The sequence below is a fragment of the Jaculus jaculus genome, chromosome 3 (assembly GCF_020740685.1).
Source record: "Jaculus jaculus isolate mJacJac1 chromosome 3, mJacJac1.mat.Y.cur, whole genome shotgun sequence".
Taxonomy (NCBI): Eukaryota; Metazoa; Chordata; class Mammalia; order Rodentia; family Dipodidae; genus Jaculus; species Jaculus jaculus.
The window spans coordinates 13,215,555-13,238,324 of record NC_059104.1 but is presented as its reverse complement, the minus strand read 5'-3'; the positions used below and the strand labels follow the sequence as shown (position 1 = coordinate 13,238,324).

The window sequence follows — 22,770 nt, the reverse complement described above, 5'->3', positions numbered from 1 at the left end:
AGCACAGTGACAGAAGCCAACCACCGAGACTTGGGCTACACAGAACACAGCATCACATGCCAACGGGCAGTGGGAAATGATGATCAAAGTGGTTCCCTGGTACTGCTCACGGGGGACGGTTGTCAGCGACCTAGAGAGCCCAGGTGGAGAAGGAGGAGGGGGAGAGCGGAGTCTGTTCATGCAGCACTGACACAGAGAACCCCCACAGCCCTGGATGACGCGTGAGCCGAGCAGCGGGGGGACCTTTGGGAGCTGGGTGACCCTTGGGCTCACCTCCCCGGCTCCTCCGCTGGCAGGTGCTATGGCTGGAGGGGTAGAGAGGTGGCTCCCGCCGGAGGGCTAGCTCAGCTTCTAAACATAAAAACGGGGATCAAAGGGCTCCGTAGGAAATGCTAGGTGAACATGACCCGTGACCTGGGTCTCTGGGACGTCGCAGCGCTCACGAGCTCCCATCGGCACAACTGCTCTGCAGGACTTTTGTGTGCGCTCTACCAGCTTTCCCGAACCCTCGGGTGTAAGCCGGAAGGAACCCGGGAAGGATCTCTGGCTTAGTCATTTGGGAAGAAATGCGCACGGTGTTCATTCTCCTGCTAAGACACCCAGCTGCCTTCTCACACCCTTAAGCCAACTGGGCTACATTCCAGAAAAATCTGTCTGGTAACTTCCCAACTGTGGGGTGATAGATAAGCAGTTCCAGTGGGAATTGTGTGTTAAGGGAAAAGACAAGCTTTTCAGCTCTAGATTAGCCAGTCAGGGGCAGCGAGGTGCAAGGCTCACAAACTAGTTCTACAGAAACATACATCTCCTTTCTTGTTCTTTTCTTTTAAATATATAGCCCAGGCTGGCCTTGAGCTCCTGATCCTCCTGCCTCTGCAGCTATATCCTACGGGCACGTGCCACCAAAACCGGCTCCTTTCTTCTCATCATTGGCATTTCTGCTTTGTGCGCCAAGTCGAACAAGTGTCTGCCCAAGTGCCCCTCACTGGTTTCTGCTGGCTGAGCACTTTTATGCCCACTTCACAAAACACAGGGATTGCTCCTTACCCTTCCGCGTGAGGTACTCAGCCACCAAGGCCGTCACGTGGACGTAGCACATTGCAGCCTGCGTTGAAAGACAGAAGGCAGTGACTCAGAATCACCCTACGTAACGTCTAAGGAATGCATTGCACTTTCGATAGTTCCCGAGATGCTAACTAGCTCTTTGAAGACAGTGGAAGTCCTCACATAAACTGCAAGTTTGAAACTGAGACGTGAGATACATGATAGTAAATTCGTAAAAATTGTGTTGCTATTCACAGTGACGATACTGTGGTACTTTGTCATCGATGTCTGAGGTGGAAACTCAGACACAGAGGAACAAAAGACCTCAGTGGGTTCGTTCGTTCTTGCATGTCTATGTGGGTGTGGTGTTTTTATGTGTGGGAGTGCAGGTGTGTGTGTGTGTGTGTGTGTGTGTGTGCACGTGTGCGTGCATGTGGAGGCCAGAGGTTGACACTAGGTGTCTGCCTCAGTCATGTTCCACTTTCTTCTTTTCTTTTAAAATATTTTTGTTTATTCATTGCAAGGAGAGAGAGAAAGAGAGAGAACGGAGAAATTGGATGCACCAGGGCTTCTAGCCACTGCAAACAAACTCTAGATACCTATATCACCTTGTACATCTGGCTTTACGTGGGTGCTGGGGAATTGAACCCGGGTTGTTAGGCTTTGCAGGCAAGCGCCTTAGCCACTGAGCCATCTCCCCAGCCCTCCTTCATTCTTTGAGATGGGGTCTCACTGATTCCGCTGGACTACTAGCCAGTGAGCCCCAGAGACCCCCAGTCTCCATCTCCCCGGCACTGGAAATCCAGGCGACCACCGCCACGCCCAGCGTTTATGTGGGTTCCGGGAACGTGAACTCAGACTCCCCCACATGTGTGCTACAGGCACTTTGCCCCCTGAGACCTGGACCACAAAAACCGTTCAAAAAAGTCTTCTGACACACTCTCTCTCTTTGTCAAATAAATAAAAAATATGTTTTTTTTAAAAAAAAGGGCTAGAGCGCTTAGTGTTTAAGGCATTTGCCTGCAAAGCCAAAGGACCCAGAGGAGCATTTTAAGCAGCAGGCAACTATGGAAATGTAGAGACACTGAGATAGCCTCTTTCAATCTTTTTGTTGTTGTTGTTGTTTGTTTTTGTGAGATAGAGCTCCACTCTAGCCCAGGCTGATCTGGAATTCACTACGTAGTCTCAGGGTGGCTTTGAACTCATGGCGATCCTCCTACCTCTGCCTCCTGAGTGCCACCATGCCGGGATAATCTGATTTTAAAAAACAAACAACAATAACAAAAAAAAAAAAAAAACCCTTAGGGATGGAGAGATGGCTTAGTGGTTAAGGCACTTGCCTGCAAAGCCAAACGACCCAAGTTCAATTCCCCAGGACCCACATAAGCCAGATGCACAAGGTGGCGCATGTTTCTGGAAGTTGTTTGAAGTGGCTGAATGCCCTGGTGCACCCATTCTTTTTCTCTCTCAAATAAATAAATAAAAATATTAAAATAAAATTAAAAACCTTAAATTTTATTTATTGACAATTTATTAGAGAGAGAGAGAGAGTATGTGTGTGTGTGTGTGTAGTGTGCACATGTGCCCACAGATGTGTGTTGGCCACAGGAGAGCATCATGTTTTTTTCTATCACTCGTGTGCATCCTTAAGACAGTCTCTCTGAATGTAGAACTGCAGCTTCCACAAGCCCCAGGGATTTTCTGATCTCGGCTCCCCTCAGGACTGGGGTAATAGATGTGTATGGCCATGTCCAGCTGTTTACGTGCGTCCTGGGGAATTGAACTCAGGAGGTCTCGGGCCTTCCTGCTTGTGTTAAGCACTCTTAAGTGCTGAGCCATTTCTTCAGCTCCCACAATCTGCTCTAAATGATCAAAATGCTCAGGCAGCCGGGTGTGGTGGCGCACGCCTTTAATCCCAGCCCTGTAGAGGCTGAGGTAGGAGTATCGCCGTGAGTTCGAGGCCACCCTGAGACTACATAGTGAATTCCAGCTCTGCCTGGACTAGAGGGTGAGACCCTACCACGAAAAAAAAAACCAACCAAACAAACAAACAAAAATGCTTAGTCAACCATGACATCACCCTGAGCCTAGCACTTAAAGTATGTGCTTAAAGCATCGTACAATTTTAACTGGCTCCTTTTGACTCACTGGCGCAATTTTCCCCTCAAAACTGGCTTGTGAGGATGAACTGGGCATAACTGTTATTTTATATTTTCTTTCTCGAACACTGTAAACGAGAGGCTGGCAGGGCTACCCACCTCTGAGAGGTCCCCGTTCTTGACGTGGATCCTGGCCATGCTATCGAGCCAGGTCTTCCTCAGTTCGGGGGTGCTGGCGTAGGACTTGGCCAGGCTGTACTGGAGGTCCACCAGCATCTCGGGGTCTTTCTCGTGCTCCTTCATCTGGGCTGTGGCCATCAAGACGGTGCGGATCCTCTTGGTTAAATCTTTCACGTCGGACGAGAAGCAGGTGTGCTGAAACACGCGTGGGGGGGGGGCGGCATTCATCCCCGTTTCTGCCTGACACAGGCACTCGCCACGACGAGACGGGGTTCTGGGGGTCAGATGGGGGGCACGGCAAAAGGGGAGAGGGGTCTGGGCCTCTCACCTTGATGAGCCGGTCGCTGTTGGCGCAGTTGTTGATGATGGACAAGGACTGCTGGAATCGGGTTCCCCCGATGCCAACCACATCTGCAATCAGCTGGCTGACAGAAATGATGACCTTGGGGACATAGGAATGCGAGTGCATCAGTTCTCCTCGAGGTGAGGGCCCGGGCTTGGCTTCTGCATTCAGCTGGGTGTGTATGAAGTCAGAGGGGAATGGCATGCTTTGGGCAAGGGTCATGCCACTGTCGGAAACTGTGTGAGTACTTTTATTTTATTATTATTATTATTATTTGGTTTTCCGAGGTAGGGTCTCACTTTACATCAGGCTGATCCGGCATTCACTATGTAGTCTCAGGGTGGCCTTGAACTCACGACGGTCCTCCTACCTCTGCCTCCTGAGGGCTGGGATTAAAGGTGTGCGCCACCATGCCCGGCTTTTATTTTTATTTTTTTAACCATTTTTTTTTTACCACTATTCGAGAATATGATTTTGTTTTCCTGGTGAATTCTGTGAAACATATTGCTGACCAAGAGAATCCCTGCCACTGGCTACCTTCTGCAGTAAGTACGGGGACCTTAAATAAACAAACAGACAAAAACAAAAAAATAACAACAAAAAAGAAGGGGACCTTGTTACTTTATCTGTTTTTTGCTTAGAGGTTCTATGTATTAAATATTCAATAGGCAGAAAGTTTCCTTGCATTTTTATCAGAATGTGTACACATTAAATATGTAAGAGCTGCCCATATTGAATATATGACAGCATCATCTTGACTCAGGTGCTTTCTCAAGTGGGGAGGCCATCCTTAAGTTCCTTTCATCATTCCCAGGTACAATCAAAGACCTGTCAGCTGGGCGTGGTGACGCACGCCTTTAACCCCAGCACTCTGAAGGCAAAGGTAGGTGGATGACTGTGAGTTCGAGGCCTACCTGAGACTGTGTAGTGAATTCCAGGTCAGCCTGAGGTAGAGCTAGACTCTAACTCGAAATACCAAAAACAAAAATTAATAAAATAAAATAAAATAAAATAAAAGTAAGGGACAAATGCAGAGACGGGAGAAGGGACTTCTGCTGTCCCTTTTGTGTGCTCGTAGAAAATGCACCTACGGGCTGGAGAGATGGCTTAGCGGTTAAGGTGTTTGCCTGCAAAGTCAAAGGACCCCGGTCCGATCTGCATCAGCCAGATGCACAAGTGAGTGCATGCATCTGGAGTTCGTTTGCAGTGGGTGAAGGCCCTGGTGTGCCCATTCTCTCTCTCTTTAAAAGAAAATGCACCTATAAGAAGCCGGGCATGGTGGCGCACGCCTTTAATCCCAGCACTGAGGAGGCAGAGGTAGGAGGATCGCCGTGAGTACGAGGCCACCCTGAGACTACATACTGAATTCCAGGTCAGCCTGGGCTACAGTGAGACCCTACATCGAAAAACCAAAAAACAGAAGAAAATGTGCCTACAAAAGACCTGCTGTTCATTATCTTGGCTGGTTCTCTGAGTAGAGAATTTAGGATTGACTCTGGAGAGGTGGGAGACATATTCCTAAATATAGCATGAGTTTACCACTAAGCATCTTTGCATAGCTTCCACCACTTCTTGACTCATTGGGATTTCAACACTGGCTTGTACGCAAGCATCAAATAACCAATAAAGCACATCCCCGGCCCCGGATCTTGCAGTATGGACCATGAGATAAATAAAAGCAAGCCAGTCATCCTGACCACCCCATGTTCCGCCCCAGGGCCCGTGGCAGTACCAACACGCACGGGTCAGTGTGCCCTCAGTTTTCTCTGCTGGCTGTCCCGCACTGGCTAAGGCAAGTCACACGCACTTGTAGGTGTGTCCGGACGAAGGACTTCTTCCCGGTGTAGTCGAAGTTGTTCCTCATGAGGAAGTAGAGCAGCCGGGACGCCTCGGTGCGGACGGAGCTCAGCTTGGAGTCGCAGCACTTGAGGAGCTCGTAGCACAGCGCGGCGCACGCGTCGGCTCTCCCCTCGTAGAAGGCGCACGGGAACTGCGCAGGGCGCCAGGTCAGGGCTCGGTGGCACGCCCCGCCACTCCGGGCGGGAGGAACTGCCACCCCTGCCCATCAGTCCCCGGCCCGTCCCCCAGTGAAGCAACTCACCTTGTAGATGAAGGACCGTAAGGCAGTGAAGACGTTCTTCAAAGCCGTTTCTGACTGGTTCTTTTGAAGAAAACACAGGTAGACATCAAACACTTTCTTCATGAGAGGATTGTGTCCATGGTCAGCCAAGAGCTGGTTCTGAAAACACACGATGGCAGCATCGTCAGTGAGGTGTGTGCCTGGCTTGTCTGGGAGGTCTCACACGGTTTTTAATTCTATTCATTTATTTATTTGAGAGTGAGAGAGAGAGAGCCACTGCAATCCAACTCCAGATGCTTGCGCCACCTAGTGGGCACACGTGACCTTGCACTTGCCTCGCCTTTGGGCGCCTGGCTTATGTGGGATCTGCAGAGTTGAACATGGGTCCTTAGGCTTTGCAGGCAAGCACCTTAACCGCTAAGCCTTCTCTCCAGCCCTCATACTGTTGTTGTTCTTTTTAAAATTATTAAGACTGTATTTCATTCATTTACTTAGACATAGGGTCAGGCTAGCCTCAAACTATGTAGTTAAGAATCTCATTTTTTAACTATCTATGTCTGTCTGCCTATTTATCATCTATCTACGTGTGTGTGTGTGTGTGTGTGTGTGTGTGTGTGTGTGTATGTGTGTCTGCCTGTCTGTCTATCGACAGGGTCAGGCTGGCTTTGATCTATGTACTTAACGGTGTCCTAGAACTTCTGATCCTGCTTCCACATCCGGAGTACTGGTTGGGATTATAGCCATGGACCATCATCTCTGGTTTCTGTGATGCTGTGGATGGAACCCAGGAGTCTGGGCACGCTAGGTGTACCATGTGGCTCAACACCTGGTGATGTTGCGCACTGCACGATACGCTTCCCCCCCCCCCCCGTCTTCCCATTTTCTGTGGGGTGCTCAGCTTCGCATGCAGGCACAGACATGCTGATTGCTCCCCTTGGTTCTAAAGCTTATTCTGCTACTGGTGTCTTGGGTGGTGGGCCCTTGCCCATGCCCATGGGTGGCGGGTGAACTCAGGAGAGTCTAGTGCGTGCCTCTCTCTACACTTGCACGTGTAAGGACATCTATCCACATGCTGTTCATCCACACGCATACACACATGTGCACCATGTGCAGAAATAAAATTGAATTAAGAGGGCTGGAGAGATAGCGGTTAAGCGCTCGCCTGTGAAGCCTATGGACCCTGGTTCGAGGCTCGGTTCCCCAGGTCCCACGTTAGCCAGATGCACAAGGGGGCGCACGCGTCTGGAGTTCATTTGCAGAGGCTGGAAGCCCTGGCGCGCCCATTCTCTCTCTCTCCCTGTATCTGTCTTTTTCTCTGTGTCTGTCGCTCTCAAATAAATAAATAAATAATGATCAAAAAATATTTTTAAAAAAATTGAATTAAGAAAAAGAAACTATCAGATGACATTTTGTCCCCGGGAGTTAGACTTTCTCTTGTGACCAGACATTTGGAGACTGGGAACCCCAACAAACATCTCCCCCCAAATAATAAGAAAGCAATGGAAATGAGGCAGGTTGAGGGCTGTTGGAGCTGTCTAGTGAAAGACTGTCACCATCTCCTGGTGCCGCCCACAATGGCAATGCCCTCGCTGCCACGTGCCCTCTCCACGCCCGCCCTTCCTCCAGAGTCGACTGTCTGCATGCGGGGCTCCAGGCAGAGGGCAGAGAGGGATGTGCTGCCAGTGCTGCTGAGAACTAGATGGTGCGCATCGGGCACCAATGCACCGGCCGTGGCTAAACGTTTTCACATTCAGAACCCTCACTGCTGAGGCACATACACTCACCCCCAGTAGAGGTTCCAAAACCTCTCTGATGGCTCTAGTAGAGCCTGGTTCTCAAGCTGTGGGGGGTGGGCCTCACCCCCAGGGTTTCTGATTCAGCAGGACTGGGCTAGGGTTGAGATTGTATTTATATATTATTTTTTTGCTGGGTGTGGTGGGGGGGGGCTGTCATGCATGCTACGGTGTGCATGCAGAGGTCTTCGCCTTCCAACTTGTGTGATGTCGGGTCCACTTGTATGCCAGGCTAGCTGGCCCTCAAGCTTCAGGGAGTCTCCTGTCTCTATCCCCCCACAGGCATGCTGGGATTAGACTTTTGTGTTACTGTGTTTGGCTTGATGTGGGGTCTGGGGATTCAAACTAAGTATTCATGCTTGCGACAGCAAGTACTTTATCCGCTAAGCCACGACTGGTTATAGTTCTCAAACACACAAATACACCATTACAATATGCACAGATATCAACACCAACCCACTTTCCCCCTTTCTATGCTGGAAATGGAAGTGATTACTAAGCAGGAACGGGAAGTGTTAGGTTCCCAACAACAACGGAACAAAGTATAATGACAGGTATGTGTGAGACTGTCACAACAAACCCATTACTTTGTATGCTAACTACAAATAATTAATTACGGGGCTGCAGGGATGGCTTAGTGGTTAAGGCATTTGCCTGCAAAGCTAAAGGACTCAGGTTCGATTCCCCAGGACCCACGTAAGCCAGATGCACAAGGGACACATGCGTCTGGAGTTTGTTTGCAGTGGCTACAGGCCCTGGCATGCCCATTCTCTGTCTGTCTGTCTCTCTATTTCTCTCACTCTCTGCTTGCAAATAAATAAGTTTAAAAAATAATTAGTTACAAAAATGGTTGGTCTTGTTAAATAAAAGTGGCTGGAAGAAGCCATTTGCAACCACTTGAATACTATTTGCAAAATTTAAAAGTTAAGACAAAAACTAAGCCACTTCATTTCTTTTTCCTGAAATGCTTTTGTCATTTAATTGGGAACAGAAAAAGAATTTTTTTTTTTTTTTTTTGAGGTAGGGTCTCACTCTAGCCCAGGCTGACCTGGAATTCACTATGGAGTCTCAGGGTGGCCTTGAACTCACGGCGATCCTCCTACCTCTGCCTCCCGAGTGCTGGGACTAAAGGTGTGTGCCACCACGCCCAGCCAGAAAAAGAATTTGAAAAAGATAAATGAGCGTGTATATTGTTCTGTGAATATATAATTCTAAACATCTGGCTATGTTTAAAGATTCGAAGTTCCCACATTGGTCGTCTGGAGGGTCCAGGGTAAATGCTGTCTTCTAGTCAACACAGCTATCCCCAGACCCTGCTTTTACCATTTCCATGCATGTAGCACAGTGGGTCCATTAAGCTTTGTCACATCTCAGGAACTGCGGCCACACACGTGGACAGCCTCACCGAAGGAAGGTAAGGGAAACTCATCTCTTCACAGCAGCACAAAAGGCCATAGCAAAGATATGACAGGGGCTGGAGAGATGGCTCACAGGTTAAGGCGCTTGCCTGCGAAGCCCAAGGATCCAGGTTTGATTCCCCAGATCCCACGTAATCCATATAACACATGGTGGCACATGTGTCTGGAGTTCCTTTGCAGTGGCTTAGAGACCCTGGCACACCCATTCTCATTCTCTCTCATAAAAATAAATAAATTTGGGCTGGAGAGATGGCTTAGCGGTTAAGCGCTTGCCTGTGAAGCCTAAGGACCCCGGCTCGAGGCTCGGTTCCCCAGGTCCCACGTTAGCCAGATGCACAAGGGGGCACATGCATCTGGAGTTCGTTTGCAGAGTCTGAAGCCCAGGCGCGCCCATTCTCTCTCTCTATAGATATATATGTATGCCTGTCTCTCTGTGTCTGTCGCTCTCAAATAAATAAAATAAAACAAATGAACAAAAAATTTAAGAAATTTAAAAGATTACAAGAAAAAGATATAACATCACATGCCTGTGCTGGCTGAGCTCAGCAAGTGGAATGGACTTAACAGGTTAAAAACCAAAACAAGGGCTGGAGAGATGGCTTAGCGGTTAAAGCGCTTGCCTGTGAAGCCTAAGGACCCCGGTTCGAGGCTCGGTTCCCCAGGTCCCACGTTAGCCAGATGCACAAGGGGGCGCACGCATCTGGAGCTCGTTTGCAGAGGCTGGAAGCCCTGGCGCGCCCATTCTCTTTCTCTCTCCCTCTATCTGTCTTTCTCTCTGTGTCTGTCACTCTCAAATAAATAAATAAAAAATTTAAAAAAATAAAAATAAAAAAATTAAAAAAAAAAACCAAAACAAAACAGATCATGAACCATAGAATACAAACCTTGAAAGCCAGTGTAAACAGAGAAAGCGTGTCCAGAGCCGTGAGGCACACCTCAGTAGCAATGTTGGCTTCCAGCAGCGCCTGGTGCAGCACATCCGCGTCCGAGTAGCCGTAGCCTGTGTGAATGGACACATGATCACTGTCTAGCGGCTCAGACCACAGGCTGGCGGGCCGGGCGGGGCACAGTCAACTTTTGATTATTTACTGAAGACTCCTCTCAGCTGGGCTCTGTCTCTGGGAGGTGCAATTGACAACAGTTCCATTTCTGGCTGAGTCTTTCCCAACTCTGGAAGGGTAACTGGCAATAGCCAACAGCTATATGACAAGCCAGACGTCTGGGAACTTGAGGTATGAACCTTATTAAACCCTTCTTGAAGATAAAGAAAGAGGCATGGTCTAACATTACCTACACAAGACCATCATAAAAAGATCATGACCTCAAAATAAGAGAGACTGATTTCGAGGGAGAGGAGATGTGAGGGAGAATGGAGTTTCAAAGGAGAAAGTGGGGGGGGGGGAGGGTATTACCACGGGATGTTTGTTTATTTATTTATTTATTATTAAGATTTTCCATGGTTATAAAAAAAATTCCATAGTAATACCTTCCCTCCCCCCACCCACTTTCCCCTTTGAAATTCCATTCTCCATCATATTACCTCCCCATCTCAATCATTGTACTTACATATATACAATAACAACCTAGTAAGTACCCTCCTCCCTTCCTTTGTCATGGGATATTTTTTATAAGCATAGAAGTTGTTAATAAAAAAAATTTGAAAATAAATAAATAATAAAAAAAAAAGGAAAGAGGCATGGGTAAAAAAGGGGGTGAGGCCTGGAGAAATGGCTTAGTGGCCAAGGCATTTGCCTGCAAAGCTAGAGGACCCAGGTTCGATTCCCCAGGACCCACGTAAGCCAGATGCACAAGGTGGTGCATGTGTCTGGAGTTCGTTTGCAGTGGCTGAAGGCCCTGGCGTGCCCATTCTCTCTCTCACTTTCCCTCTCCCAAATCAATAAATAAAAATAAAACTGTTAAGCAGGGCGTGGTGGCGCACGCCTTAAATCCCAGCACTTGGGAGGCAGAGGTAGGAGGATCACCGTGAGATCGAGGCCACCCTGAGACTCCATAGTGAATTCCAGGTCAGCCTGGGCTAGAGTGAGACCCTACCTCGAAAACCCAAAATAAATAAAGAAATAAATAAAACTGTTTTAAAAAAGAAAGAAAGAGGCACAGAAAAGCTTGCCTGAAGTCCTGAGGGAGGAAAATAGGGGGCTAAGACTACCATGAGTAAGGCGATGGTTAATTAGGTGACTGAGCTGTGAGGATAGACGTGTGGGTGAGGGAGGTTGTCCAAGTTTTCCACACAGAGGCTAAAGTGAGCCCAGCGTCAGGCTGCTGGTGACTCAATCTCAGCTTCCCCATCGGCTAGCTGTGAGACCTGGGATTTCTTTATACCACCCCTCATTCCCCCCTGTTTCCTCATCTGTAGAAGGGGATAATAAGGGTATGCACCTCAAGAGGTCATGATGAGAAATAAACTCATTGATATTTGTGGCCCTCTTAGGAGAGCGCCCAGCACAAAGTCAGTGCTCTGAAGTGCCCGGCCATGACACCAGAGTTTGTATGTATCAGTAGCTAGAATCCGGAGTGATAACCAAAAGTTGACTGCGCCATGAATACTTTTCTACTCGCTTTAATAAAAAGCATAAAAGCCAGTATATCTGAAAGAAATGCTTAGAAAAGGAAAAGGACTTGAGGAGCCTTATCGTGTAAATGAAGCCTCCTTATTCGTAATTTAAATATAAATTGAAATCCACAGCGGTTGCAAAATCAATTTAGTACTGATACAAATGCAGTCGGAGATTAAATTATGAAATGGTATGCATTAGCAGAAATACATGTAGGATGGGAAAATGGGATACTAGCAATGTAGACTATACAGAAAGGCGGCACTGGAAAAAGACAGGGTGGGGATGTTTTTCCCCAAGGAGCGAGGAGTGAACTTATTGATTGGTACTCTTCCTAATACTCCAGAGAGGAAGACATTGGTATACAGAAGAGGAAAGTGGAACACGGAAGCCCTAGGGAATCTCTCCAAGACCAGGAATGGGAACAAACAGGGATCTATACTCCAAATTCCTGTGTGGGTCACTGCATCAAACTATAGCTTAGCATGGCATCTTTCTGACAGATAAATGTTAGAATTATAAAGAAGGTTATAAAACACTACAAAAGAGTGTTTTTGTTTGTTTGTTTGATTGATTGATGTTTGTGGTAGGGCCTTGCTCTAGGCCAGGCTGACCTGGAATTTACTATGAAGTCTCAGGGTGGCTTCGAACTCACAGTGATCCTCCTACCTCTGCCTCCCGAGTGCTGGGAATAAAGGCGTGTGCCACCACGCCCGACTTTCAAGAGCTTTTTAAAGCCATAGAGGTGCTTTTAAAATGATGAAACACCATGTGCATTTACCCAGCTTGGTTTTAATCAGATGGCTCTGAGGTGTCACGTTGGTGGATGGCTGTCCCCCTGCAACAGGCCACTTTCCTGGGCAGCAAGGCTCTAGAATACCTTTGGCACTGTGTTGGTACTATCCCTTTTTGTTTGGGTAAGACATCTCCCAGAGGAAAAAAGGAGACTATCTGGGGTACTAATATTAATACTGCCATCTTTATACGAACCAGCACGTTCCATTAGTTGGTGGGGGATCTGATAAGATTATGGAAGCCATGAAAGATAAAACAGAGAGACTGATGACCAAGGTTAAGGTCATCACAAACCATGAACCAGGAAACCCTGATCAAAGACAAAGCACTACCACAAAAACCCAGCCCAGACCTGTGATTAGACCACAAACCACAAACACTCCCGCAAGTCAGAGAGATGTCTGCGGAGGAGGCTGCCAATCACCCTAAGTGAGTTTTAATCTGGGTCAAGTTTTAACAAAAACTTGGTTGGACGATTATTTGAATGCCTTCCTCAGCCCAGAACTTCCTTCTTTCTGTCTATAAAGACCATCAGCTAAGGACGCAGGCAAACATTCTAAAGATGGTCTGTCTTCATACTGAGGAATTTCATACAGTTTTACCAACTCCCAGCTGGAAGACTGGAATAGTTCATCAGAATTTGGCAATGTGGTTTTTTCTTTTTTATTTCTTTTGTTTTTTCGAGGTAGGGTTTCACTCTAGTCCAGGCTGACCTGGAATTCACTATGTAGTCTCAGGCTGGCCTTGAACTCATGGCGATCCTCCTACCTCTGCCTCCTGAGTGCTGGGATTAAAGGCGTGTGCCCCCACGCCTGGCTTGCAATGTGGTGTTTTAAAAATGTAGATAGCCAATATGCTAGGTTAATTTTTATATAATTATATATAATGTAAGAAATGCATTAATGACAGGATTTCACTAATTTATTATGCCATCCACAGCCATGATAGCATTACCTTCTTCCTGGGACCAGTGGGTTGGGGCAGAGTGAGGGGGGGGGAATGTTGGAGGCAAAGATGAGAAAAGCATATATAATGTCATAGATATAGAAAATTGTCATAATGAAACTCATTCTATGTGCTAACTAAAAAGAATTTGAGAAGCCACAAAAAATTGAAATCTAAAGGAAAAAGAAAAGAGGAACTCAGACTCATATAGAACCAGTCTGCCTTTTGTCTGAGACGCGTGGGACTCTTAAAGAAATGGTCCTTGCAGCCTCAGTCGGCCGTGCTGTTCTTTAAACACCCCCACCTCAAAAGTGTGCAGAATCCATTCGTTGCCATGTTACAGAAAAATGAAGGTGACTCATTCCATCCAAGAAAGTCATCTTCAGAGACAGAAGTTTCTTAAATCAGGAGCCAGCAGCTTTCCCAGTGTGTAGGCAGGTGAGGAACGTGGTGTGACTACGCTGATTTCCACTAGGGGGCAGTGGTGTCTTCGCAGCACTGCATGGATTCCCTCCACCCTTGGGCAGGACTTGACAGATGTGACATCTTTGGCAGGCAGGGTCCTTAGCAGCCCCAGCTCAAACTTACACAATTCTCATTCTGTTGTCACCCTGACAACAAGCCTTGTTTTTAAAAAATCTCAAAAATATTTTGAACACTCAAGGGCCAAAATGTTTGGATTCAATTCACATTACTCTGTTTTGCAAACTCTTCTTGCCTGAATAGCTCAAATATATATATATATGAATATATATATGAATAGCACTGACTGCAGCGGAACACTTTACTTCCCTCGCCAGCAACAGGACTGTGGGAAGTGATGTGATGGCCAGGGAGACAGCTGGTCACAGCCACACCTTTCCTGATGTCACAGGTCATCTGAGAGAGACCAGGACAGGCCCCACAGTCTCCTGGGTGGTACTTGCATGCTGACGATGGCTTTCCTTCAGGAAACCAAAATTCTAATTCCTACGTCTTCCCCTCTGGATCACAACATGAACCCAGAAAAGGAATTCTGTGGCAAAAGAAATACTGCAAGGCGAGGAAACCCAGGAGATTGTTAACTCACAGTGGATGGCTTTACACAGCGCAAGTATAATCTATGCACGATGTCAAAATGGCTAAAAGATGGTTTTCCTCACAGAATGAGCAAGGAGTATAGAATGAAAAATAATATTTGATGGCAAAAAAGATACCATTTGCTGTCCCCCCCCATTCATATATGAAGAAACAAAAACAAACATGCTCAGAATTTTTTTTTTATTATTTGTGGTCATCATCCAGAATCTAGGTGCTCATACTTGGTGGCAGAGATATCATGCCATCGGAATTCTCTTTGGAGAATACTGCAGACTAACATTTAGCTAGCTTGTATGAAAAAGGTACTTGGTAGAGATATAAACCCAAAACCACCTGGGTTAGGCACATTATGTATTTCATCAATGCCTGCCCTTTTTTTTTGAGACAAGCCCAACAGACTGCCTTTTGTTTTTAAATGAGAGAAAGATGGAGACAAAGAGAGATAGATAGATAGAGAGGGGGGGGGGTGGGAGGGAGGGAGGGAGAGAGGGAGAGAATTGGTGCACCAGGGCCTCCAGCCACTGCAACAGAACTCCAGACGTGTGTGCACCATTGTGTACATGAGCAACCTCGAGTGCTTGGGTCACTGTGTGACCTGGAGGGCCGACTGTGAGTCCTTAGGCTTTGCAGGCAAGTGCCTTAACCGCTAAAGCCAGCTCTGCAGCCTCAATGCCTTTCTTAAGGGACATCCAGATGATAGTCAACTGAGAAACTAACTCTTTCAACTCTGAAACCCCAGTAGCTGCAGTATTAACCAATACTAGGCTATGATATGAGACGGACTGCTAAGCTACACCTGAGTTATGTGGGTGGCACACATGGTGGCTTCTCCCATGTCCTCTTTGCCGTGGGTGCCAGGGGTATCCAAGGAAGGCTGCAGATGCCCAGGCTATAGAGGCCTCTCACGGGCCTCTGCTGCCCCCTGCTGGCCAAACTGAGGACGGAGAAAAGGGGAGAAAACCTGATGTCCAAGTAAGTATAGGAACTCTATACTTTTATTCTTTTCTGAAATAAATTCACTTGAGAGTCTATGGTTTCCCCTGGCAGGCCTCTCACGCACTGGATCTATGCTATACTGGTTGGTTTAACACAAGGGACTGTATTTACTGCTACATAAGATTTTTTTTTTTTGAGAGGGGCATGTTTCACAAGTTTCCCATAGAAAACCTAGGTGCAATATGCACATATACATGCATATACTTAATACAGTATAGACTCACACACTGCTTTTTTTGTTTTTTTTTTTTTGGCTAAGTTCCATGTGGAACTCAAAGAGCTGGTGGCGGGCAGGGCTGAAACCAGTGAGTCAGAGCAAGAGAATGAAAGGAGCAGGGAAGAGTTCTAGAAGATAGGATGACGTAGGAAACATCAGAACCAACCCACAACGAGGAGGCACTGAAGAGATATAAGCAAAGAAATCAGCCATACGGTATTTCTTGCGGGGGGGGGGGGGGGGGGGGAACCACGCCTGAGGACCATGGGCCATTGAGAACCCGTGATGGAAGATGAGGGTTTGGCAGGGTCGCTGGGCTTCCCTGTGGGTAGCAGAAAGGGGGAACAGGAACCTCCCATGTTAACAAGACAGCCCTTGGCAGCAGCCAGTGGCCAGCTGCGTCTCTCCAATCCAAGCCATGGCTGGGGCACCCATTTGCGGCAGGAGGAGCGCCCTCCCACACTGGGCAGGATTAACTGGGTTGCTGCCCCTCCCCCATGTGATCATTCATGTGTTTTTGTTTGTTCTCTATGTTTCCTTAATGCCTGATTATCTTTGGAGGTAGGGCCTTAGCCTGCTTGCTGTTTTTCTAAATGCTTCAAAGTGTAAGCATTTATTTCAACCAATCGTGAATTATTCTCTGTTATACAAATTATCTGGGCAAAGGGAGTCCAGGACTCTCAGCATATCACTGGGGACTGAATTTTTGCTAATAAACAGGATGTGAAATTAAACATAACAAAAATTCCTGGCTTGTTTTTTTTTGGGGGGGGGGGAGTCTGGAAAGCTAGTAAGAGCCTGCACCGATTAAGAGGTTGAAAAATCAAGTGTCACAGACTGAACTATGCTAAGCAGAGAGCTTAAAACTAGCATTTTAAGGCTATTAATTCATTATGTGGCAGACTGATACAATATTGATTTAAATTAATCCTAGAATTTTACAGATTTTCCCCATTACGTCTAACTTTGCTGGTGTGGAAGTGTAGGGAAGTAACCTTGCTTTGCCCTATTACAAACACAAGGTGGTAAGAATGCTGTCTTTACTCTCAGCATGCGCTAAGAAAAAGGCGTGAACACATAGCGACTGGAATTCTTAGGGTTAGAAATAATGGAAAAATATTAACGATCGTGTTTTAAGGACAGTACTTGGAATGAGAGCAAATGACTTCCTGACTAAGAGTGCCCTGCTATGTCATGCTTGGAGAGAAGATGGGACCATTTGGAGGAAACAGCATGGATATAAATGGGCCTTACTCTTGAAGGTTATGTTAATAATATTTCACACATTGCACAGCTGCTATCTTTTAGGTTTTCTGCTTTAAGAAGATGAGCCACTTTAAATGCCAACAAATGACACGTGACGCCCTATCCCCCCCTCAACCCACCCCTCCGTGACTGATGAAAGGACATTAGAAAGATGGTCCCACATGTTGGCAGAGTCTCTATGGTGAAGTTAGGAAAGCCCCCAAGTTAGAAAGGCAAGATCAACAAGAGTTTTGGTTTGCAAGTGCAGCGGGCCTCAAAAGCAGACTGCGACCTGATTAAATCTTACCATTGTCTACAGAAATTCCAAGCACACTTGATATCTTTCTCACACTGAAAACACAGAAAAAGTCACTTTGTTATTGGAGGCTTTTCCACACCCTCACAAACTGATTCACGGGTTTTATGTTTTCACAGCAGCGTACAGATTTGCATTCACGCGCAGTTGGGATGTCAGAATGTGGGTGCTTGATCAATTACGTGCACGGAAGGGGAGGGGTTCAAGGAATCTGACCCAGGCATTCTCCGGAGCAAGGCAAACCCCCAAGTCCAGACTTTAGGTTTAAACTACTGGACCACGGATGCTGGATTTTGTCTGGGGGTGGATTAGAGATTCTGTTGAGATGGTGCCGTAGTTGACCAGGCTCCACATTTTGTCACTCCCCACTGCTCAGGACTCCCCTCCGAGGGAGGGAGCTGTGCCATTAAATTCTTCCTCCTATTTCCTTTGAGCTGGAAGAAAAAAAATCAAGTTGGCGATGTGGTCTGGTGTGGCCGAGGGCTCTCCCCTGAGATGACAGAGAGATGGCTGGCTGTTAAGATGGTATGTCGTGGGACTTACTGTGGTTAAAAGTGACAGGGTTATCCAGGCTGCCCAGCTGCTGTAATCTGGCATGCACCATTCCTGTTCTGTTACGGGAAACAGGCAATGTCTGAGACTTCCCATCATGAACTATGGGTCCCAACCCCTCCTGGTTCCTGCAACACGAGTGAAATGGAATAGAAGCAAAAGTTAGATGGGTTACACGGCAGCGAGACAGGCGCATTAGTGAAGCCAGGACGCGTCACGGGGGGTGAGTCGGGTCCTACGCGGATGAAGCGCAGAGCTGGGGATACAGATGGACCAAAGCAGAGAACATCACGTTCTCACAGCTGCAATTTTTTTTAAGCCAGTGACCGTCACTGGAACACGGCACTCAAGGTCAGCATGCAGACGACTGTCAACATCACAAACCCTTCTGGACTTGTACACGTTACAAAAGAGTGAAAGCTATTGTAGCTTTAAAATGCACACGAGGACACGGAGCAGACATGCAATGGCAGATGAGGCAGCCCGAGGCAGCTTGATTCTTACCCCAGCAGGAAGGAGAAGAGCCCCACACTTGGTTAAACTTGTCAGCGGTCAAACAGAGAAAACAGAAGAGTGATCTGGGTTAGAAGCAGACAGCTGACTTCCTACTGTGGACATCACCATCACCCGAGCGGATGGAACAGGACAGCAGCGCTGGATTGACACCTGTCCCCCGTCCCAGAGCCCACCGTGCCCCTTGCTGCGTTACTGTGTGTACGAGAATAGGGACATGCATGGACTATCGTCGATGGCATGCTGCTGGGTGACTTCCAAGTGACGAGGAAGAGACACAGGGTACATACAACCAGAGCACTGTGGACGGCAAACACTGACAACGTTCAGATCATCGTGAGGGCTCAAGGTCGTTGCCGCATGGACCCGGACCGGGGTGGCTTTTGTGCAAAGCGGGGTGTTATCTTTCCACGGCACAAGGAAGAAAGGAACACCATCTTCCCTGCCCATCTGTTCTTAAACCAGTCCATGTTATATGCAAGTATATACAAGGGCTTGCCAAGATGAACAGTTGTTTTTTTTTTCCCCCTTTCAAAAAGTTCTCATTTACATCCACTGGGGGGGGGGGGGAATCAACCACTTCACAAACCCGATTCTAAAATATTTTGTCAGGACAGAAATTTGTCAGCTTTCCCCAATTCGCCAGTTTAAGCTCTGAGGCATTTTATTCCACTTGGCATGGCATTCTTTGTCCAGATGCCATTGCCTTGTCACGAAGGTGGCAGTAAGTGCCAACGGGGTGTGGCGCTCACCCGGCACAGATCTTTTCTATGATGTCTGTCCTTTTCATGGGTCAGCCAGAGAATGAAAGTGAAAGTATGTCACACTCTTGGTATAAAGGCACCTTATGTATACTTGCATTTGGCACTCAAAATAAACCAAAAAATTACTGTGATAAAAATGAAAATTATGATTGGAGAACTTTAAACTACCACATTTCAAATCAAAACAGAAAATATTAATAGGAGGAACGTACGAGATGGTCTAAACTTGCTTCTTGTAAACAGAGAAAATATACTTTTTTTTAAAACGTAAAACATAACTCTGAAAGTTTCTCAAGTAGCCTTAGGTCACTATGACTTCTATTAACATAAAAACTTAAGTATTCACACTCAGATACAACGTCTATTCATCTCTGTCCCGTTTCATTGCTAGAAAACACAATTACAGATAAAAGAGAAATAAAGCTCAGTTACAAGTGAACTATCAACATTTTCTTTCCTTTTTTTTTTTTGGTTTTCGAGGTAGAGTCTCACCATAGCCCAGGCTGACCTGGAATTCACTCTGTAGTCCCAGGGTGGCCTCAAACTCACGGTGATCCTCCTGCCTCTGCCTCCCGAGTGCTGGGATTAAAGGCGTGCGCCACCACGCCCGGCAACATTTTCTTAAAACATACATATGCTTACTTATGATTAAACTGCTAAAAGCAACAAAGGAACATGACACTCAGAACCAGCCCCCCTTGCACGTGCACACACACACACACACACACACACAGTGGCTACCAGGCAGGAAGAACGTGGAATGCCAATGTGTGCTGTGAGGAGATGCCTTCAGGGAAGGAGCTGTTTGGCCAGCGTCAGCCAACAGCTGCCAGGTGTCCTGGGGCTGGGGAGTGTGGCCCAAGACAGGCAGTGGGGAGTTCCGGTGCTCAACGCAGGGCCTGAGTCCATAAAGAACAAGGTGCTCCCTTGACTGGTCAAACGTGTGGAGAAAATGCTTCATTTTAGAGATGTGTGGAAGTGATTCTGAGATGAGATCAAGAGCACCCTTTTGTTAAGCAAGAGGAGTGACTAGGTGAGAATTTAGCATTTTTGTAGCCAGGAGCTGGAACAGGGAAAATGAAACAGTTTTTTGGTTTATTTTTATATATTTATTTGAGAGACAGACAGAGAGAAAGAGGCAGGTAGAGAAAGAGAGAATGGGCGCGCCAGGGCTTCCAGCCACTGCAAATGAACTCCAGACACGTGCGCCCCCTTGTGCACCTGGCTAACGTGGGTCCTGGGGAATCGAGCCTCGAACTGGGGTCCTTAGGCTTCACAGGCAAGCGCTTAACCACTAAGCCATCTCTCCAGCCCCGGAAAATGAAATTTGAAGGCGAAAACATGTGGAAAAAGAAGAACTACAGAGGAGAAAAAGGAGGAGACAAGACCTGGGTGTATGTGAGAATTGGAAAGGGAGGTTGGCAACAGTGCCCCAGAGACAGTCTTTCTGGGAGACAGGTGGAATGAAGGAACGCTGACGTGGGGCGCTACCAGACGACGGTGGCATCTGGAAGGGTTGCCAACTGTCTCTGTGCTTCTTGGTGAATCCCACCTGCCAATCACCACAGACGAGCATGCATGCACATTCAGATCCAAGGCACGCAGAGAATGACCCGACATTTCGAACGAGGACACCCCACGGTACCTGGCGATGTATCGCTTCCCCATGTACTGGAACTGGTGTAAGCAGACCCTGCAGACAGATGGCTGCGTCACTGGCTGTCACAGTCAAAGGATGCCCACCCGATACCCTGTTGTTTAAGCCCCATTAACAACAGCAACCTCAACAGACGTGTCTACTGGCCCCTATGTTTTGGCTTTTTAGCAATTCTGGAGAAGGTCCCACTAAACCCAGGGAGATGCACTAAGCTGGCATGGAAGCCCCCCACTCGGTGACCATCGGTATTGTGGTAAGGTGTGTGTGTGGGGAGAGGGGCATGAAACGAAGAGCCAGGATGGACAGGATGATTCAGACCCTCAGGGCTGGCAGGCTCACTCCGAGATGACTTGCCTTTCTGTAAATTTTATTTTTTTGATTTTTCGAGGCTTGCCTTTGACTGTGTAGAAAGCCATCCACCCTGTTCTGGGTCGTCTCCTTCTAGTCAAGTCTACATAAGGAGCGCTCTCCTGACATGAATGTAGGGGACAGGAGAGACATCAAACATATAACTTTTTGTTCTGTTTTTAATATAACCACACAATTGATTTTCTTTTCTTTTTTTCAATGTTTTAAATCGTTTTATTTATTTATAAGATACGGGGGGCGGGGGGAGGAGAGAGAATGGGTATGCCAGGGCCTCTAGCCACAGCAAGCAAATCCCAGGTGCATGTGCCGTGATGTGCATCTGGCTAATGTGGGACTTGGAGAATCAAACCGGGGTCCTTAGGCTTTGCAGACAAGCTGCCTTAACCACTAGGCCATCTCTACAGCCCCAAACTGATTTTCTTTTCTTTTTCTTTCTTTTAAATCACACACTTAACGAGATAGATAAAACAATGGTTGACCAACCACACAAAAAGTGCACCATTCAAGTCTGCAATGGGAGTGGTCATGAGGCCAAGCCAAGCCCCTAGTAGAGGGCTGGTCTCTAGCCTTTCACTTAAGTCCAAGACACATGCAGCTCTGAAAGCTAGCTTTCCACTCGAGTCTCTGCAGAAATGCTTGGTACCAACCCCCACACCCCAAACCGACAGCTACTTAGGTTTATGATTTATTCCATGGCTGTGAACATTAATAGAACTGACACAGTTATTTTTATTGCAGACATGATTATGCGTTCGACTGTGGGACGCTGCCTGATTGCTGCGGATGATTGTGGAATCTACTTTAAATGTAAAAAAAGTTAAAAGTACCAAGTGTTCTGAATTTGAACTTGCCGTTCTGGGAAAAGTGCTATGAATTTGTGTGTTTAAATATAAAGAGCTTAAAAGGAACCAGACACCTATACTGAAGAGTTACAAAAAAAAAAAAAAAAAAAAAAGATAATAAAAATACTAGACCCAGCTTAGAGAAATGGTATCTATGAAAGTCAGTGAATGACTTTTCATTATTTTATCAAAATGGGCTCAAGCACGTTAAGTGTCTCATGTTTCCTAACTGTGGTAGCTTGAATAGATGCCCCATTATATTCAGTGCTTTATTAGTTTATAGTTTGGATCTGCAGTTACCTGGTTGTGAAGTGTCAGTGGGAAGATCTTAAGGTGTGGTGGTGGGTTTGAAATTCCAATCTAAAGATGTACAAAGTGCCTAGTTGCACCCGGAGTTCCTGAGGTGTGCTGTGCTGTGTGGCTTTTGGTTTTTGGCTTGTGGCTTCTCTCTCTCTCTGCTTGGACCTGTGAAGGCAGGCCAGCTTCTTCTGCCATTATGGAACTTCCCCTGGATCTGTAAGCTTCAATAAATATCCCTCTCTCCATATGCGTGCCTGGTTTAGAAGTTCATCTCAGCAAACCTTAAGCTGTCTGCTACAGAAATTAGTACCACCATGTGGGGTGAGGTGCATCTGACCATGTGGATTTTGGTCTTTTGGAACTTTTGTTTTGGAGGAATGGGCATGGACTTGGTGCTTGCAATTGAAGACTTACCTTCGGGCGTAGTCAGCCAAGTTTTATGGATTATTCTGATGGGAGTTTGAGTATATTAAGTATAAAATGCTAAGCACAGGATGCTAATTATATTTGGAGGCTTGGCTGATGAAGTTTTTATCAGGAAGGAAAGACTGCAGAGGACTTTGTTGTAACGGGGTTACTGGCAAAAGGGCTGGCTGCGTTCTGCTGCCCAGGCCCAGAGAGCTTAATCAAGATTAAATTTGTAATGGACTGA

The 22,770-nt window shown here is 46.8% G+C and overlaps 1 protein-coding gene across 18 annotated transcripts in view; it reads right to left on the bottom strand.

Annotated features, from left to right (window-relative positions):
* Dock9 (dedicator of cytokinesis 9) overlaps positions 1 to 22,770 on the bottom strand; it is a 362,490-nt gene that overhangs the window by 45,337 nt on the left and 294,383 nt on the right. For 5 of the 18 annotated variants that reach the window (XM_045145649.1, XM_045145644.1, XM_045145648.1 and 2 more), the window contains exons 37-44: positions 20,596 to 20,643; positions 17,665 to 17,801; positions 9,839 to 9,954; positions 5,765 to 5,902; positions 5,471 to 5,653; positions 3,649 to 3,762; positions 3,300 to 3,515; positions 1,045 to 1,102 (exon numbers count right to left, since the gene is read on the bottom strand). In XM_045145649.1, the coding sequence (XP_045001584.1) occupies positions 1,045 to 1,102; positions 3,300 to 3,515; positions 3,649 to 3,762; positions 5,471 to 5,653; positions 5,765 to 5,902; positions 9,839 to 9,954; positions 17,665 to 17,801; positions 20,596 to 20,643 (1,010 nt within the window). Of the gene's footprint in view, positions 1 to 273; positions 352 to 1,044; positions 1,103 to 3,299; positions 3,516 to 3,648; positions 3,763 to 5,470; positions 5,654 to 5,764; positions 5,903 to 9,838; positions 9,955 to 17,112; positions 17,157 to 17,664; positions 17,802 to 20,595; positions 20,644 to 22,770 lie in introns of all 18 variants that reach the window. The other 13 variants (XM_045145656.1, XM_045145653.1, XM_045145655.1 and 10 more) reach the window with 5 other exon arrangements.